Below are 16856 nucleotides of genomic sequence, written 5' to 3' on the forward strand. Positions count from 1 at the left end.
TGTGCCCAAATTCCATCACTTCAAGGATTTAATTCGAGAGAAAAAATGACTGCCATGAAACTAAGGGTCGGAATGACAATATGCTAAAAACTGTAGAAAAACTAAGGTGTTTTAGTTCTAATAGTATAAAAACATATAGACACATAAATATATATAAATTTTTTTGAAATTGTTAACTTTGATGCAGATGCGATCTGTAACATTCAAATCTTAAATCTGCAGAATTGTGGAAGTTGTCAATCATACAAACTGACCCACAAGTTAAACAAAAGAAGAGAGAAAGATACCATAATACAAAAATATAAATCATGCATAAGAAAGAAAAAATCTGCTTATATTGTGTTCAAAATATATCAATCTAACGTGTTACTCGGTAACATAAGTTCACTAGTTTAAGCAAAAAAAACATATGCTTACTTATTTTTTCTTTAAAAAGAATAATGTTTATTTTATGACCAATCTGTGATACTACAATTACTTTATCGCAACAGTGAGTGATGTGATAGAATCTCTTATATATTATTAAAGAAGAAACATTCTAATAAATGCATTCACACTAAACTGGATATATGTCACGTGTAAAACCATTGTAATAAATACGTTCACACTAAAATGGACACATGTCACATGTAGAGAGTTTCTCAGCCAAACTCTACATAAATATGTCCACACTATGTACTTTACGTTTTTTAATATAAAACTCACGTGCAAGATTCTTCTTTACGTTATTTTTACTGTTTACGAATAGAGCTAGACAAATTATTCATAAATTTTGATTCGATTCGTTATCCGTTTTGATTCGAACCGAAAAATCTAGATATATGTTATTCTACAAAGCAAATCAAATACTAAAATGCAATATCCACTACAAAAAATTTCGACATTAATAGCGTCGAGAATGTGATACCATATCGTTTTAGTAGCGTTTCGAAGAACACCGTGACAGCCGCAGCTATAATAGATCCCCTTCCTATTGTAGCGTTTTTTCGTGTGCTATGTTAGATAGAGATATTGTAGCGTTGATCGTTAGTTATACTATAATCATTTATAGCATTTGATATTAGGTAGATTTCTATGATATTTTAGTCGTGTTGCAACATCGTTTATAATAACACATTTTCAATGCCACTGAATTATATATATAAGTTATACAGAATATACATTTAATTTCTTTTTAGAAAACATAAAATAGAAATTAATTTAAAATTAATTGGATTTAGTTGATAAAAAATGAAAAATTGGTATTTTTATAAATTGAATTTTGGTTTACATGGTTTACAATTACAAAATGGTTTACAGTTTCAAATTGGCTAACTAATTAACCCCGAACTAAACCTAATACTGCCACCAAACGACATTCTTCTTCAGTGACCATGATGCTCGAATCTCCGCCGCACGACCACTACCCCACCACCGGCTTGCACCACCGCCGCACCACGATTGACCAGAGACGCCGCTGTGTCACACCACTGCTTCTCCTTTCCTTGCTCGTTAATAAATCTGTAAACAAAACAAAAACCAATCATAAATACTTAAGATCACGAGAAGAAGAGAGCAGATAAGAGGAAGGTGAAGTGAGTCGACCTTTGATGGTGGTGAGGAGGTGAAGCCAACGCAGAGCTTGACCAGAGACGAATCTGTCGCGCCTCCACCGTTGCTTGTCCTCCGCCTTTCTGAAAAAGATGGTTGGAGATGTGTGACAGAGAGATTAGGAGAGTGAGACAGATAGATATCTGTGAGATGAATCGTTTGTGAGATAGAGGTTAAGAGAGATCTCGAAAAAAAAGAGATCTGTGAAATAAAAGAGAGAGAGAGAAGAGAAAAGGAAAGACGAGAGAGAGAGGCAGAGGGGTTTGATAGAGGAAGAGGTGAGGAGCTTCAGCAGAGAGAAGAAGATTGCAGAGGACGACCAGATCTGAGAGATGAAGAGATAGACCGGAGAGGATTGTGAGAAGATTTGATAATTTAGGTTTGAGATATGTGAGGAAAAAAATTGGAAAGGTCGTGAGAGAATCAAGAAGAAGAAAAAGAATAATTACATCCGTTAGATTCTGATCTATCAACGGTGGAGATTGATATTTTAGTTATTCTCGCAGGTCTCAAACTAGCACTCAAGGTCAAAAGTCACAAAAATAGCACTTAATGTTTTATCAAAAGTCACAAACTTAGGGTTTAGAGTTAATGGGTGGGGTTTAGAATTTAGGGTTTAGGGTTTAGGGTTTAGAGTTTAGGGTTTAAGGTTTAGATTTTAGGATTTAGGGTTTAGGGTTTAGGGTTTAAGGTTTAGGGTTTAGGGTTTAGGGTTTAGAGTTTATGGTTTAGGGTTTAGGGTTTAGAGTTTAGGGTTTAGAGTTTAGTGTTTAGGGTTTAGAGCTGAGAAATGAGTTTTTGGGGATAAGATTTCAAATTTTGAAAAATAAAAAAATTAAAATTTTCAAAGGATAAACTTAGAAATGTGTTATTTTGGTCGTTTTAGTTTTTAAGTGCTATTTTTGTGATATAAACTTAGAAATGTGCTATTTTGGAGATTTGCCTTTTTTCTTTTATATACTCAATTTTAATTTTTTTTTATAAATTTAGTTTATAATTTCGTTGTAGTTTATAAATTTAGTATGCTTTTAAAATTTTAAGTTAAACCTAAAACTGAAAAAGATTTAAAGTTTACATTTAAAGTTGTGTGTTTAAAGTTTAAGATTTAAAGTTTATAATTTAAAAAAAACATATGTCTTGTTATTTATAATTTAGTTAAAGATTTAGAGGTTAATATATAAAATTTATGTTTTGGAGTTTATAATTAATTGAAGTTTAGTGTTATAATTTGTGGTCTAGCTAGTACTTAGGGTTTGAAGTAGAGTATTTAGAGTTTAGGGAATATGGTTTGGAGTTTATACTCTAATAAAACACACAAGTAAAAATACAACAACAATATTATTACATTAAATAAAATTTTAAGTTAAAATTATAATCGAAAAAGATTTATAATTTAGAGTTTAGAGTTGATGTATGGTTTATGTTTGAAGTTAGACGGAATATGATTAAATTTTTAGTTTAAGTTTAGAGTTGATGTATGGTTTATGTATGAGATTAGATTATAAATGTGATTAAATTTTGAGTTTAAGTTTAGAGTTGATGTTTTGTTTATGTCTAGGATTAGATTATAAATATGATTAAATTTTGAGTTTAAGAAAATTCATATTATATTATGAAACATGTTTAGGGTTTAGATGTTTAGGGTATAGAGTTTTTTTAAATTAGAAAATACAATTAAATAAATAAAAAATTGGTCATCTATATACTTTTGTTTTAGTTATTAACTTCCACAAATGCTCAGTTTGAAATTTATCATTAGTGTTGGATGTTGGAGTTTAGGGCATGTTTAGCGTCTAGAACTTGAAATAAAAAAAATATTTTTTTTCTAATTTATTATTGCCAAAATGTTAATTGTCACATAAATTGTAAGTGCTAAATGTAAATAAAAACATTGCAATTTAATCTATATATAAAAATTTATATTTCATTACAAAGATTATGTTTTTTTTTTAATTACAAAATACAAAAAACAAATTATTATAAGGTTTGGAGTTAGGTTTAGGGGTTAGGGGTATAAACCTCTAAAATATTATATATATACAAATATTTTTTATCAACTCTAAATATCATTTTAATCCTTTATTTTTTATCAAACATATAAATTAAAATACAAACTTTTGATGTAACTAAAATATAATAAAATGTGAAACTCAACGCTGCTGGCTATAAAACTCATCAACTCCACTGTGCACCTTCTGAAAAGCTTCAATTTCTCTAATAGTCATACATTATTGCAGCACCAGCAAGCATCTCTCTAGTATCAATCCCCTATACGATGACAATGCGTTAACATAAGTAAAAGAAACGAATGATTGTGCCATTGTAATAAGCTTAAGCTTATGTATCAGTTACCTGTAACGCTGCTGGAAGCAGACCAAACACTCACAAGCAGATAATCTGTTAAGATCTCATTTAGATCATGGCTTTGTATCAGACCTCATTTATATCTCCTTCTGACCATCCAAGCATTTGCCACAATGCCATATCTGTTCTGCAAGAAAAAGAAACCCATCAAACTTCAGTGTCAACAAAATAAAACAAACTCAAAACTCTAGAATAGTCAGGCAAAGTCTCAGATCAGAGAAAGACCAAATAAGATCTAACCACAGCTATCAAACTGCAGTTTCAATACAGTGACAGCACATCACGATTCAGACACAAGACAAGCTCAGTTCTTAACTAGTAGTTCAAGATGCTTTCTTCATACAAATATACTAAGATAGTAAAAAAAAAAGCTCACACGAGGTTAGGGACCAACAAAAACTACCAAAAGTTCTCAGCTTTACACAAACGAACAACATAAAAGCATACTACTAGAGTCTACAAATACTACAATCGTCATTGAGCTGTTTTATCACCTGGAGAGTGGGACATTGTAGCTGTATTAATAAGAGTATTTGATTCAATTGCTTTGAAGTGGAGGGTATAATAACTAACTACTTTCACAGTTCGTTTGCTGCACTTCTCAATGTCTCCTTGTTTCCTGCCTGCAACATGAAGATATCTAGCGAAGTAAAACAAGTAACTCTAAAGCTATGCTCTTTCGGTAAAACAAGTAACTCGAAAGACAAGTAAGAGTGACAAACCTCAATAGCACCACTCAAATCTGCAGTTGCATCAGCTCTCTTGGAGTAACTGATAACAATCCTCAAAATAAAGAGAAACCCGAAAGCTGATAAGGCAGTACCCAAGATCCTAATCGCAAGCTTTGCAGTTCCTGGATCCAGATCTGCTAGAGATATGTTAAGCAAGGCCTCCGAGATTGGTTTTGACGAGACAATACTTGAACAGAGGCTTGTTGTTGTTGTTGTTGTGTCTACTTCGATTTGGGTTAACGATGCTGAAACCACGGGAAGACATGCAGACTGAGTTCGGATGTTGGGACATGACCGTCGAGATTTGGCCTGAAAATCTATTGAATTGGAGAGGTGGTTAGAGAAAACAGGTAGTGTAAGAAGGAGATTTGATGAATCTTGGTCGATTTGTCTCTCCAGATTCAGCGCCAGCGAGAAAGATACGAAGCCGGAGGCTACTGTGGTCATCAAGAAATAGAAGCGTCGCTGGATTGAGAACGGAAGAGGTGGGGAAACTCGCCGGAGTTGTACCGAATCTGGGTTTGAGATCAATACATCGAGTGAACAAGACTTGAATTTTTTTTTGGAGGATAACTCCATGTACCCTCGGCCCAAAAAAAAATCCCTGTTTATCCCTTTATTATAATATAATTTTTTTTTAATTTTTTTTAAAATAGAAAAAAAATGGCTAAAAACGGATTGTCCCTACCATAAATTAGATATTTACAAGATCCAACCGGAAAGATCCGACCCACACATAACAAACCCTAAAACCGACCCAGCTAAACCAAAACGATATCGTTTTGAATTACTCAACTCATTCCCTTCTCCAAATGTTGATCATTTCGTCGTCTCTCCCCTCTCGACACTCTCTATTCCGAAATCGGAGATTGAAACCCTAGAGTATCCATCTTCGTTCTTCCTTGTTCATTCTCCATCTAATTCGAAAATCTATCTTCGTTCTTCCTTGTTCGTTTGTGTCTCAACTATCTATTTGTCTCTCTTGTCTGAAACCCTAAAGTCTAGACCGCTTCGTTTCTTCTTCCTTCTTTGTCGAAATCGAGGCTCCATCTTCGTTCCTTGTGGTAAGTGATTAGTTTCCCTTTATTTGGTTGTTATTTGGTCGAATTTGTATGTAGATTTGAAAACAAATATGGGGAAAACTTTGAATGTGTCTTATGTTTAGATATTGGTTTTGAAATTGGATAAAAACTTGGTAAATCTATTGTTTAGGTATATATTACATCGAATCTGTATGTAGACTGATGCGTTTTTTGTGTGTTTCCGATTTGAGTGATAAATTGTATTTAATTTTTGTTAATAAAATTGTATTGGGGAAACTTAGTTGATGTTGTGTTGTTGTTTTACGGTTTGAATTTAGTTTCATTGAGTGTTGTAATGTATTGTACAGGGAAGTTATGAAGGGAAATCAAAAAGGAGTCCACAATGAAAGGTGTCGTCAATCTCTTAGAATCCGAAAACCGGACCCAATTGCAAAAAAGCCGGAACCGATAGTTCACAAGAGCAGTAAGAAGAGTAGGCCAGTGAGAGAGCCAGTGAGAACACCGAGTGTAGAATCGCTCTCAGCCTCAGATGAGTCCGAAAGGGAGGGGTCCGATAGGGAGGGGTCCGAAAGATAGGTATATATTTTCTATTCATTGTTATTGTTAGTGAGAAATGCTGAATAGTAATTAGTAGTACTACTAGTACTTCTTGTATTACTAGTATTACTAACATGTATATATGTATTTTGATTGCAGGAAATGAAACCAATGCAACCCCTTGAGTTCTACTTCAAAAGCAATGAGTTCCCCAAGAGTTCCAAGATACAAACTAAGTGCTTTGTGGCCAAGATAGTAAATCTCGTCAAGGGTAAGCCTGAGGCTGAATGGTTCACAAGCCATCCTCAGTTTCGACATTTCTTCCACATGCCAGACGAAGATAACCTGAAGCTCCAGGGGATGTGGATGTTACTCCTGCGCCCCATTTGTACTCCAGAAGATGATGTTGCATGGTTTGCGGTTAATGGTGTACCCATCCGCTATTCTATGAGGGAGCATGCCCTCATCCCTGGCTTAGACTGCGGTGGTTATCCACCAAACTAAGAGAATTTGGGGGGGGGGGGTTATAAGTTTGTGGGTTATTACTTCCATGACAGAAAGAAGATCACCATCAGCGATGTGAAGCAGAAGATGTTGTCTATGCCACCGTGTCCAGATAGATTGAAGATGACTGTCTTGTTTTTTCTTGGTCGGATTATAAGAGGAAAGCCGAAGGATGCTGGACATTTAGACCTCTTCATATTAAGGATGATGGACGATTTAGATGCTTGCATATCATTTCCCTGGGGTCGTCTAACATTTGAGGATGCAATAAAGGAGATTAAGCATGTGATGAACAATCTGAAGGGTGAAGTGAAAGAGGCATGCACCTTTCTTGGATTCATAATCCCTTTAGAGGTAAAGCATATAGTTTTGTAAATTTTTAGTTGTTATATAATTGAAATCTGACACTGTGACAATGGATGTACTAGGTTCTGGCTTTTGAGTGTATTCTGGATTTGGGGAAAGCGTTTAGAATCTATTCAGACGACGCTAGTGAAGACTGTCCAAGGATGTGCAAGAGCCGGTTTACAAAGTCCAGTCTTAAGGGTTATCCTTTGGAAGACATATATGATGCGGTTGGAGACACAAAGGTACATGTATATAGTTATAGTAGAAGCTAGATGAACATAAAATTTAACTGATCTAACTTATTGTTTTATTTTCAGGTTATCAACAGTGTGTAGTTCCAACTATTGGTGAGCAAATTATGCTGGCTCGTATCATTGATGAGGAGCGAGAGTATGACCGCCAGGGCAGCCCAAGTGATACTTGGAACTACTGGTTAAATGTGAAGCAGAAGAATATTTGGTGGAAATAGCTATATGAGTTAGATCAAGCTGCACGAGGAGTGTTGCCAAAAAATAAAGACAAAGAAAAGGTGACGTTTGCAGAAGGATCATCCTCTAATTCTGGTTTAGATTCGAGGTTGAAGAGAGAATTTTGGAGTTCATGGGAGAAGGATTTGTTGGACTTCACGTAACGGTGGAGACAAAGCTAGAGGCTCTAGGCTCAAGGATGAGTCATATTGAAAAGAACCAGCGGCTTTTGAGAAGAAGGGCTAAGAAAATGGAAGACAAACTAACTTCTATTGAGAGTAAGGTGCAGCCGAGTCATGGTGAAGACATGGATTTTCGACAGTGGGACTATGGTACATATGAAGAGAAGGAGAAAGCTAATTCTGAGAAGGACAAAGCTAATGCTGAGCAAGAGGCTGGGAAATAGAAGGATAACATCGAGAATACTGAGCAAGAGGCTGAGGAAAAAAAGATGAAGAAGAAGGGGAAGAGAAAGAGGCTGATGACAATGCTCAGCAAGAGGGTGAGAAAGAGAAAGAAAATAGTGAGGCTGATGAGCAAGACAAGGAAGACAGTGATAGTGAGAGTGAGAGTGAGACTGATGAGTTGAAACAATTAAAGGAGAGAAGTGGAGCACAAGCTGATAAACTGTGGAAATAAATTGAAGCGGATGAAGAAGAGGTTTGAGGGAAACATGATGAAGAAGAAGGTGAAGAGAAAGAGGCTGAAACCAGTGACGAAGAGAAGGAGAACAGTGAGGATGATGAGAAAGTTGAAGAAAAAGTGGTGGAATCTGATGCTGAAGGCGAAGATGATCAAGCAGAGGTTGAAGGGAAAAAGGATCAAGAAGAAGAAGTTGAAGGGAAAGAGTCCGAAACCAAGGAGTAAGAAAAGGAGAAAAGTGAGACTGATGAGGTGGAATCTGAGGCTCGGGAGGCAGAGATAGAAAAATGAACTCCGACACCACCACGTGGGAATCAGACAAAGGAAACTCCCAAAGATAATCATAATGAGCCAAAGGTTGAGACGAATAGAACCGATGAAACTCCAACACCACCACGTGGGAATCAGACGGAGGGAACTCCCACACCACCACGTGGTAGGACTAAGGAAATGGCTGCGAGGAGACTAGTGACAAGGCCTATGGAGGAAGAACCTGGAAAAGGTGTTGAAGTTGTTGCGGAAGAGGCTGTGGAAACAGAGGAAAAAAACAGCAAGAAAGTTGCAGAAGAAGAGAAAAAGAGGAAGAGGCCGTGAAAGTTGTTGAAGAACAGGCTGGGGAAGTTGTCTAGGAACAGGCTGGGGAAATTGTTGAGGAATATATTGAGGAAGAAAAGCAAAGGTGGATCATGGTCGTTTACAAGGAAGCACCGAGTCCTTGGATCATGCATAGGTGCAAGGAGAATGCCGCTGTTGCTGTACCTAAGAAGAGTGACAAACCAAAGAGGAAATCATAGTGGGTGCAGACTCCTTTCACGGAGGGGAAGAAGCGTAAAGCAAAGCCTTAGGGTTATGTATTTATTAGGAATCTATGTTTAAAACTTGGTAGTAGAATGTTAAGTATTTTGGATGTTTAAAACTTGGTAGTAGAATACTTTTGAATGTTTAAATCTTGGTGTGTTGCAACAGGTTTGGAAAACTAAGTTTACAGGTGTTACCATGCCCAAAAATGAGTAAGATGGATTTAATGGGTTTATTACGCCAAAAAACACTATAAAAGATATACCAAAAATTAGTAACCACATGTAAAACACTAAAATATATATATTATTAAAAAACAAATTAAAAAATGCATTTCACATGTAAAACGTGCAGCCGTCATAAATATTTTAATATTATTTTTAACACTTAGTAATACCTATGGTAATCTTCAAGGTAATAGTAATACCACCATACACATAATAATATTTGGGCATTTTTTACGTTTTTGTAGTAAATCCATCTCAAAAAGAAAGTTTGGTAGTAGAACCAATGATTTTATCCTATTATTATCGTCAAAGAAGACATTTACATAAACAATTTACGAAAAATATATATTTTGTAAAATTCTACTTACTATATTGTTAATCATTCACATACTAACAATGAAAGTTAAGTAAGATTTTGGAAAACCGTTAAAATTTTCTTAAACTATTGAAAATAATTAACAAAAATAGTCTGATCTATATATTTATTATATACGTAGCCTACGAATTGAAAATAATCATAAAAAGATAGTCTAAATTACACATAACGTAGTGATACATATTGGTTTCGAATTGCACATAATAATACCAGTAAAACCCAGTAATCCAAATTGCATATAATAATACCAGAAATACTAAGTAATCCAAATTGCACATAATAATACCAGTAAAACCAAGTATTCCAAATTATACATAGTAGTACCAGTAATCTCTAGTAGTCCATATTTCACATAATAAGCTCAGTAATCTCCAGTAAAACCTAGGTAGTACATGAACCACTCCCACATTCGAAATACGATGTCATACCTTCTTCTCTGGCTCTGCCTCTTCCTCTGCCTCTTTTTCCTCTTCCACGGGATTCTCCTACTGATGGAAATTTTGTTTGTTGTGGTTTTCTTTTCTTCTTGTCAAAATCTGGAGGAAGTATTTTCTTTGCTTTAGCATCTTCTGGTATAACTCAATCAGACATATGAAGAACAGGATATATGGTCATGTGATAAGCCAAAGCCCATTGCTCCACCAAATAGTATTTTGAACAATACTCTGATAGATGGAGTTCCCTTCCCGCTGCCTTAGACATGAATGTGGCAGAACCCACTCCATGCACACAAGGGTATTTGTCTTTATCAAATTGCTCATAACTGCAAGTATTCCTAGCCATATCAACAGTATAAACCTTGCCGTCAGTACCATGCACACTGTACTCAAGATGGAAGCTGTTTAATTCGTCAATTGTAAGAAACCCCGCATCAACACATATTTTAGACATTTCGGTTTCCAAAATAGGCACAAGCTTCAGTGTGTATGGTATTTCAGCTGCCTCCATCCTATGGTTGTTAAACCATTCAGACATTTTCGCAATGATAACATCAAACATTGGTAGTAAGGTATACTTCTCGCTTCCTTAATAACACCATTAAAAGATTCTACTGAATTGGTGGTGTCAACATTGTACCTATCTCCTCTGAAGTAACATATAGCCCACTTCTTCTCTTCAACACTTTTGTCAAGATACGCTGCTGCACTAGGATACTTCCGGCGAAAAGCATGATAAAGGTACTTGAACTCAGCCTCCGTATAAGCGTGTGCGCATTCTCTAAACTTGAACGCACAATTATCTTTGTTGTTATGGACGTGAGTTTTAACATTCTGAGACAAATGCCATATACAATAACCATGTTCGGCCTCAGGGAACACTAGACGTACTGACTTGATCAAGCTTTTGTTTCTATCTGAAAGAAATACCAATCTCGGGACATCGGATATCACTGATTTCAACTGTTCCATAAACCATATCCAGCTTTCATCATTCTCACCATCTGCTACACAAAACGCAATTGGGTAGTGGTGATGATCAGGATCCTGAGCAGTCGCAACGAGGAGAACTCCACCATAATATCCTCCATAATCAAAACATATAATTGTGCAATGCGGATTTTGCATTTTCCTGAAATAAAATAGAATATTATTAGAATTATCATTATCACACCGTACAATCTTTTCTTACTAATACTAATTTAATTCAGTATTATACATAGTAATACTAGAAATACTAGTAAGAAATATCTATTTAGTAATCCTAGTATTTCCAGTGAAACTTTTTTGCTTTAGTAAAACTAGTTATACCAGTAATACCCAGAAAATATCCTTGTCTAACTAATCTGTTTTTAGGACGATATTGTTAGGATTTTACATTACCCATGATGTATAATTCATTTTAAATGAAATTACACACATAAAATCATCAAAACACACATAAAATATACCAAAAATCTATAAACACAGTTTTCAAAATCGTTTTTAATCTCTCATAATTTTCATTGGATCTTCTTTTTTTACACTAGCCGAGATATACATTTGTTTTAATAACATTCCAGTAAAAAATTCATCAAAAATGGACGTAAAAAAATCCCAAAAGCCCTAAACACAGTTTTTGAAATCGTTTTTAATCTCTCAAATTTTCATCAAATCTTATTTTTTTAACGTTACCCATCATATACACGATATTTAAGTGTAATTTCACAAAAAAAATCATCGAAAACGAACCTGAATTCCCTGGTTTTGAGGTTCAAAAATTGCTTATGGAGGATGAGAGGAAGAGAGGTTGTACGATGAAGAAGGAGACATGTGGGCCAGGAGAAATCTGATTGGTTAAGGTTGTTTTGTGGGCCATGTAGGTAGTTGAATTATGGTTGGTTTATTTAATTGGAGAAATAAATGAAAGGTTAGTTTGGGGAGTGCAAGGATAAAATGGTAGAAAAAATAGAGAGAAGACATTGAGAATTCATTTAAGGGGGCATGTGGTATATGGAGTTAACCTCCATTTTTTTGACATGAATGAATGAAGTTTTTTTTTTGTTGAGAGAAAGAAACGAGTAATAAAAACATTTTCCAAAAAAATGTCAGAACCAAAATTTTGAGTAAGTGTTCGCGGTTCAAAGTGTTACCCGAATAAAGAAGGTTGTAAAATGGGTTTTTCATTTCCTGCTTAGTGAAAATCCTGCGTAGTGTTGATTTAATGCTACGATAAAGTTAGAATCCGACTTTTGACACTTTTAATAGCAGTTGGTGAATTCGTGCTAGCGCGAACTGCTACCAATACTCATACTTCTTGTAGTGATCCGTAAAAAAAAAGAAAATCACAAATATCAATATATATAGGAACGGATATCCAATTTGATTCGTTATATGCATATACATATACATATATTTAAAGAATTATATATAAGTTATATATTATAGTTTATATAAATTTTACAATATTTTTGTTTTTAAATAATTTCATAATTTTATTTTTCATGTTTTATTTTGAAAAAAAAATGTCATTTAATATTAATTAACAGTATCTTTATATATTTATCAACCATCTTTATATACTTTTACGTACGCATACATGTGCACATTGACGTGAGTACCTTATACCTTATAACTAAGTATTTACCACAACTGAAATATCCTAATTTTTTGGATGTTAAAATATTTTTTTTTTCTTAATGCTTCTTTCACTATCGACCAAATTGTAGTAAAATGATTTGTCTTAATATATATATTTTTTAACTATTATCCGTTTAGAAACTATAATATGAAACCATTGGTTCGACATCACGACTATCTAAGATTCATAACATAAAAACAAACAAATAATAGTAATTTTGATTATCACAGGAAAAAAAAAAACAAAAACATCAAATATTTTAACCGAGCAAACCAAATAAATATTGATTTAAAATGATAGTTATATTTTAGGAGATTAAGAACAAAAAAACAACCTAAAACCGAACTGATATCCAAATTAAACAGATTAATATCTTTTTATTAAAAAATAACGAAACTAATAATCACATTCTGCGCTTTGTGCGGATTATTACCTAGTCTATCTATATTATAATAGGTAGCACTTTTGTGGGTTCCACGTGAATTTTTGTTTACCAACAACAATTTTGTCTTCTGGATTTGTAATAACAAGTTTTAAGTTTTGTGATATATCAAATGGGCTTCGTAACAAAAATTTTGAAAGCCCAGTTGACTCTTTCTGGCCCGTAAGCTTTAGACTCCTACTCATCTGACAAACACCGAGCGACTCTTTGATTTTCGTAAGAAGTTTCTCTTCTTCGACCTCCACATCTCCCCATCTTAAATCAATTCATCGTTAATGGTCCCGATTCGTAAACACACCTCCGTAATTCCTCCTTATATATACTTCATCTTAAACGGAAGGAACCCTTCATCTCAAAAACTCTCATCGATCAGATTTATGATTATATAGAATTCAAGGAATGTGAAGAAAGATGGAGAGCTTTAGGAGATCGATATGTTTCTGGTAGATGAGCAGGTTAGTTATCTATACTGAATTTAATGCTCAGAAATTATATCTTAACGTTTGATTGTGTTCTATGAATTGCAGTTTAGGCTGATTAAGGGCGGTATTAGCGTCCACCTCTTGAATCTATGAGATCAGTGGATTCGATGTAAAAAGAGAAATCTATTTTTTCAAGCTCACAATGGCAGCCGTCTCTATTAGATTCACTCAAGAAACGTCCATGGTCGAAATACCCGAAACCATTAATCTTATACCAAAGGAGGTCTTCATGAACACCTAATTACCACGTATGTTGCTAATCTAAACTTCAATTTCAGTTGTGTTTATAACAATTGGTCTGAATATTTAATTTACTCTATTCTTAACGGGTTCATATTAGATGTTGTCGGGGAGGTTATGGGGTTAAAACCAAACCCAGACTATTCAGCGTATTGTGGCGAACCTACGGCTAGAACGGGTATGTTTACTCCTCACTCATTTCAAAATTTAACTTATTGACAATGGCTCTTATGGTTTTTAGATCAAGTTTTTAACAACACCCTTCACTCAAACTTCAGGGTGTATGTTTCAGTGTTTCGATGGGCTCGGCGCTTTGCTTCATGAGAAATTGGTGGCCTCAGGTTGTATTCACTTACCAACATGGATCCTACCTAAGCTGGTTGTAGGTGCGTGTATATTCTCGATTACTTATTCATGTTAAACACCTCCAGTACCTTGATACTTATTTTGTTAATTTACACATCCTGACATGACATCTCTTTCTCAACAAAACATCAAGAACACATTTCTACTTTTGACAAAGAATGTTTTGCCGCGAATACATTATTTGAAGCATTAAAAAAAGAAAAGTCAAAGATTTAAAGTTAGCCAGAGTCCTACTTTCCTATTCATCATCTTTAACTCCCGACTCAACAAGAAATTTCCAGAAAAAAATTCCTCAGGTACAACCAAGTATGAATGTGTACAAAAACTGGAGCTGATCTTGATGCATATGTCCTCAAATCTGGGTATCTGACCCACGCAATCGTAACTACTAGGGATGTTAATATGGGCTACCTGGACCCGCCTCCTGTTGAAATCTTGGGACGAGACAGAGTTAGTAGGCTTTGATCCTGCGGTTGAAAGTGATATATTTAGACCCTACCCATTTAGGTCCGTTTAATGTCAAGCCTGTTTAGACCCTACCCGTTTAAACCCGTTTAATGTTAAGCCCATACTTTTAGGCCCGTTTAATTTTTCTTTTTGTAAATTCTATACTTTGTCAATAATCTTTTGTCATATCTTTATATAATTTTTAATAGTTTTATTTGATTTTAAATCTTATAATAAATAGAAATTCCAATTAAAGCAAAATTTGAAAAAAAAACTTTACTTTTATTAAATATTAATTAGTTCATAATATCATAAAAAACATCAACAAATTTTAGTAGGTTTTAAACACAATTATAACCTAAACTTTTTTCTAGAAAAAAAACACAAATTATATATATTTGTTTTGTAACACAAACTATATATAACATAACTATTTTGTTTCAAAACAAAAATTATAAAAAAAATAATATTTTTTGAAAAAATAATATTTGTTTTTTGAAAAAATAATATTTTTTGAAAAAACTAATATTTTTTGAAAAAATAATCTTTAAATATATATATTTTTTTTTTAAACTCATAAACGGACTTAAACGGGTACCTGTTTATTTAGCAGGTATACCAGTTAACGAGACGGGTCTAAACCGGCGGACCCGTATAAACCCGTTTATTTTTATATCATACTAAACGGGTCACAGGTCCGCCCTTTTATACTAAAGCCCGTTAGGTCCGCGGGCTTCAAGACCATTTTAACATCTTTAATCGTAACCTTATCTCATCATCTTTACCTATTTCATACCTTTAACTAAAATGCTATCTCATCCATTATTACAATAGACTGTGGAGTTTCTGTGCACTGGATAAGTTGTTAGTAATGAAACTACCAATGGGTGGTGCTACACCTCCTGCTCAAAATGCTATCGAAAGCTTCAGCGTGGATTTTCCTCATTCACACGTGCATACTGCCATTACGACAACGCAGTTGGAGTTCTCAGGTTATCCTCCCATTGCTCAAGTTTAGGTATTTATAAAATTAATGTCCCAGCTTGAGGATCTACACTGACCACTACTGTATGTTGTCCACGCTGAACTTTTGCAGGTACTTTGTCCAATTCTGTGGGTCAGATAGGACAAATTCCGCTGGGTTTTGTGGCATTTGACGGAGATATGACTAAGCAAACCAACTCATGTGCAGAAGAAATTACTCGACTAACAGTAACACCATCGAGAACCTTATACAATTAATGGTTTATATCTTTCAAAAACACCACTACATCCTCACCAGCATTTTAAAACAGGATACCCCGACTAAAGACCCTTGCCACAATGCTTAAAGGATTTGGTTGGCACCACTATAACTTTGCATTTAAAGCTGTCCCCATTCAACTTTTCCTAAAAGCAGCAGTCCTTCACCATAGCAAGGATCATTGATCGCAATCAACGTCCACCACTCTGCTGGAAACGTAATTTTAATAAGTAGCTAAACATGTTTAAAATTTTTCTTATTATGACTATAGCTATTTATACGGTTCATGGGCAGGGAGAAGATGATAACACTGGAGATGACATGCCTGGAGTTGGAGCAGTTAAAAGTACGCCCTCCATTGATGTCACCAAGGAAGTCCCTGTTGACAGTGCCAGACCTTCACGAGGATGTACGCACCGTCAAGAAGCCCCGCAATGGTTAAGCTTCGCATATAGGGAATGTCCAAGCTCAATGCCCATTACTGCTTTTCCTTTCGTTTTGAATTTTCTTCTTAGCTTCATTAAACTGCTAAGGAACTCCGTTCCTCTAGGAATCCTATTCTATGTTCTTAGAAAATTTTCATTATGCTTTGCTTGGTCACTTATAGCCTTATTGAGCCTTATCTAAATTTATAAAATCCCACTTATGGAAGCTAATTTTTTATTTTCGTAAACCCAACTTTTACTCTGCATTTTTTTTCCATCGACATACTTCTTAATTCTTATGACTTTGCCAAATGAACTTCAGAACACGTTGGTAACTAGAATAAGATTTCTGACGTTTAAGTTACCAATTTGTTCATATATTAGAGAGTGCACTGCAGTTTTGAGAAAGAAAGAAAAAATGAGTCTAGTAAGAACCTCAGTCACGTCAAAAATTTGGTGAACGTTATAAAACTCTCGAGACAAATTGATCATATATAGTTAAATTGTTTATTCAACCCTGAAGCTAG

At 34.6% G+C, this 16856-nt stretch overlaps 3 protein-coding genes and 2 long non-coding RNA genes across 9 annotated transcripts; 2 read left to right on the forward strand and 3 right to left on the reverse strand.

Moving 5' to 3' along the window:
• Positions 1-1225: 1225 nt before the first annotated feature.
• On the reverse strand, positions 1226-2188 carry LOC111205900. The gene is made up of 2 exons (XR_002658303.2): positions 1585-2188; positions 1226-1500 (listed from the first exon to the last, which is right to left on the reverse strand). It is a non-coding gene; the product is annotated as an uncharacterized LOC111205900 (long non-coding RNA).
• Positions 2189-3604: 1416 nt separating this feature from the next.
• Positions 3605-5292, reverse strand: LOC106390202 (protein COFACTOR ASSEMBLY OF COMPLEX C SUBUNIT B CCB3, chloroplastic-like). Of its 4 annotated transcripts, none has more exons than XR_007322376.1 (4): positions 4677-5292; positions 4449-4594; positions 3943-4081; positions 3605-3858 (listed from the first exon to the last, which is right to left on the reverse strand). XR_007322376.1 is itself a non-coding variant. In XM_048754540.1 (3 exons), exons 1-2 carry the CDS (start codon positions 5262-5264, stop codon positions 4533-4535), a joined length of 633 nt encoding a protein of 210 aa, XP_048610497.1. In that variant the 5' UTR covers positions 5265-5291; the 3' UTR covers positions 3605-3858; positions 3943-4532. The 4 variants fall into 4 exon arrangements, 1 of the variants encoding a protein (XP_048610497.1); XR_007322375.1 differs by having other exon boundaries at positions 3943-4076; positions 4449-4577; positions 4677-5291; XR_001278217.3 differs by having other exon boundaries at positions 4449-4577; positions 4677-5291.
• Positions 5293-8035: 2743 nt separating this feature from the next.
• LOC125585862 lies at positions 8036-8820 on the forward strand. The gene is made up of 3 exons (XM_048755571.1): positions 8036-8155; positions 8231-8464; positions 8545-8820. The coding sequence occupies exons 1-3, from the start codon at positions 8036-8038 to the stop codon at positions 8818-8820; spliced, it is 630 nt and encodes a 209-aa protein (XP_048611528.1).
• A 1386-nt stretch (positions 8821-10206) lies between these two features.
• Positions 10207-11192, reverse strand: LOC106392921. The gene is made up of 2 exons (XM_013833694.1): positions 10705-11192; positions 10207-10576 (listed from the first exon to the last, which is right to left on the reverse strand). The coding sequence occupies exons 1-2, from the start codon at positions 11190-11192 to the stop codon at positions 10207-10209; spliced, it is 858 nt and encodes a 285-aa protein (XP_013689148.1).
• Positions 11193-13046: 1854 nt separating this feature from the next.
• Positions 13047-16577, forward strand: LOC106392054. 2 transcript variants are annotated; one of them, XR_001278660.3, is made up of 8 exons: positions 13082-13581; positions 13654-13856; positions 13949-14026; positions 14141-14234; positions 15496-15653; positions 15758-15873; positions 15957-16121; positions 16199-16577. It is a non-coding gene; the product is annotated as an uncharacterized LOC106392054 (long non-coding RNA). The 2 variants fall into 2 exon arrangements; XR_007322377.1 differs by having other exon boundaries at positions 13047-13581; positions 14127-14234; positions 15758-16121.
• The last annotated feature ends 279 nt before the right edge of the window (positions 16578-16856 follow it).

This window comes from Brassica napus, chromosome C4 (assembly GCF_020379485.1).
Source record: "Brassica napus cultivar Da-Ae chromosome C4, Da-Ae, whole genome shotgun sequence".
In the NCBI taxonomy this organism is placed as follows: domain Eukaryota; kingdom Viridiplantae; phylum Streptophyta; class Magnoliopsida; order Brassicales; family Brassicaceae; genus Brassica; species Brassica napus.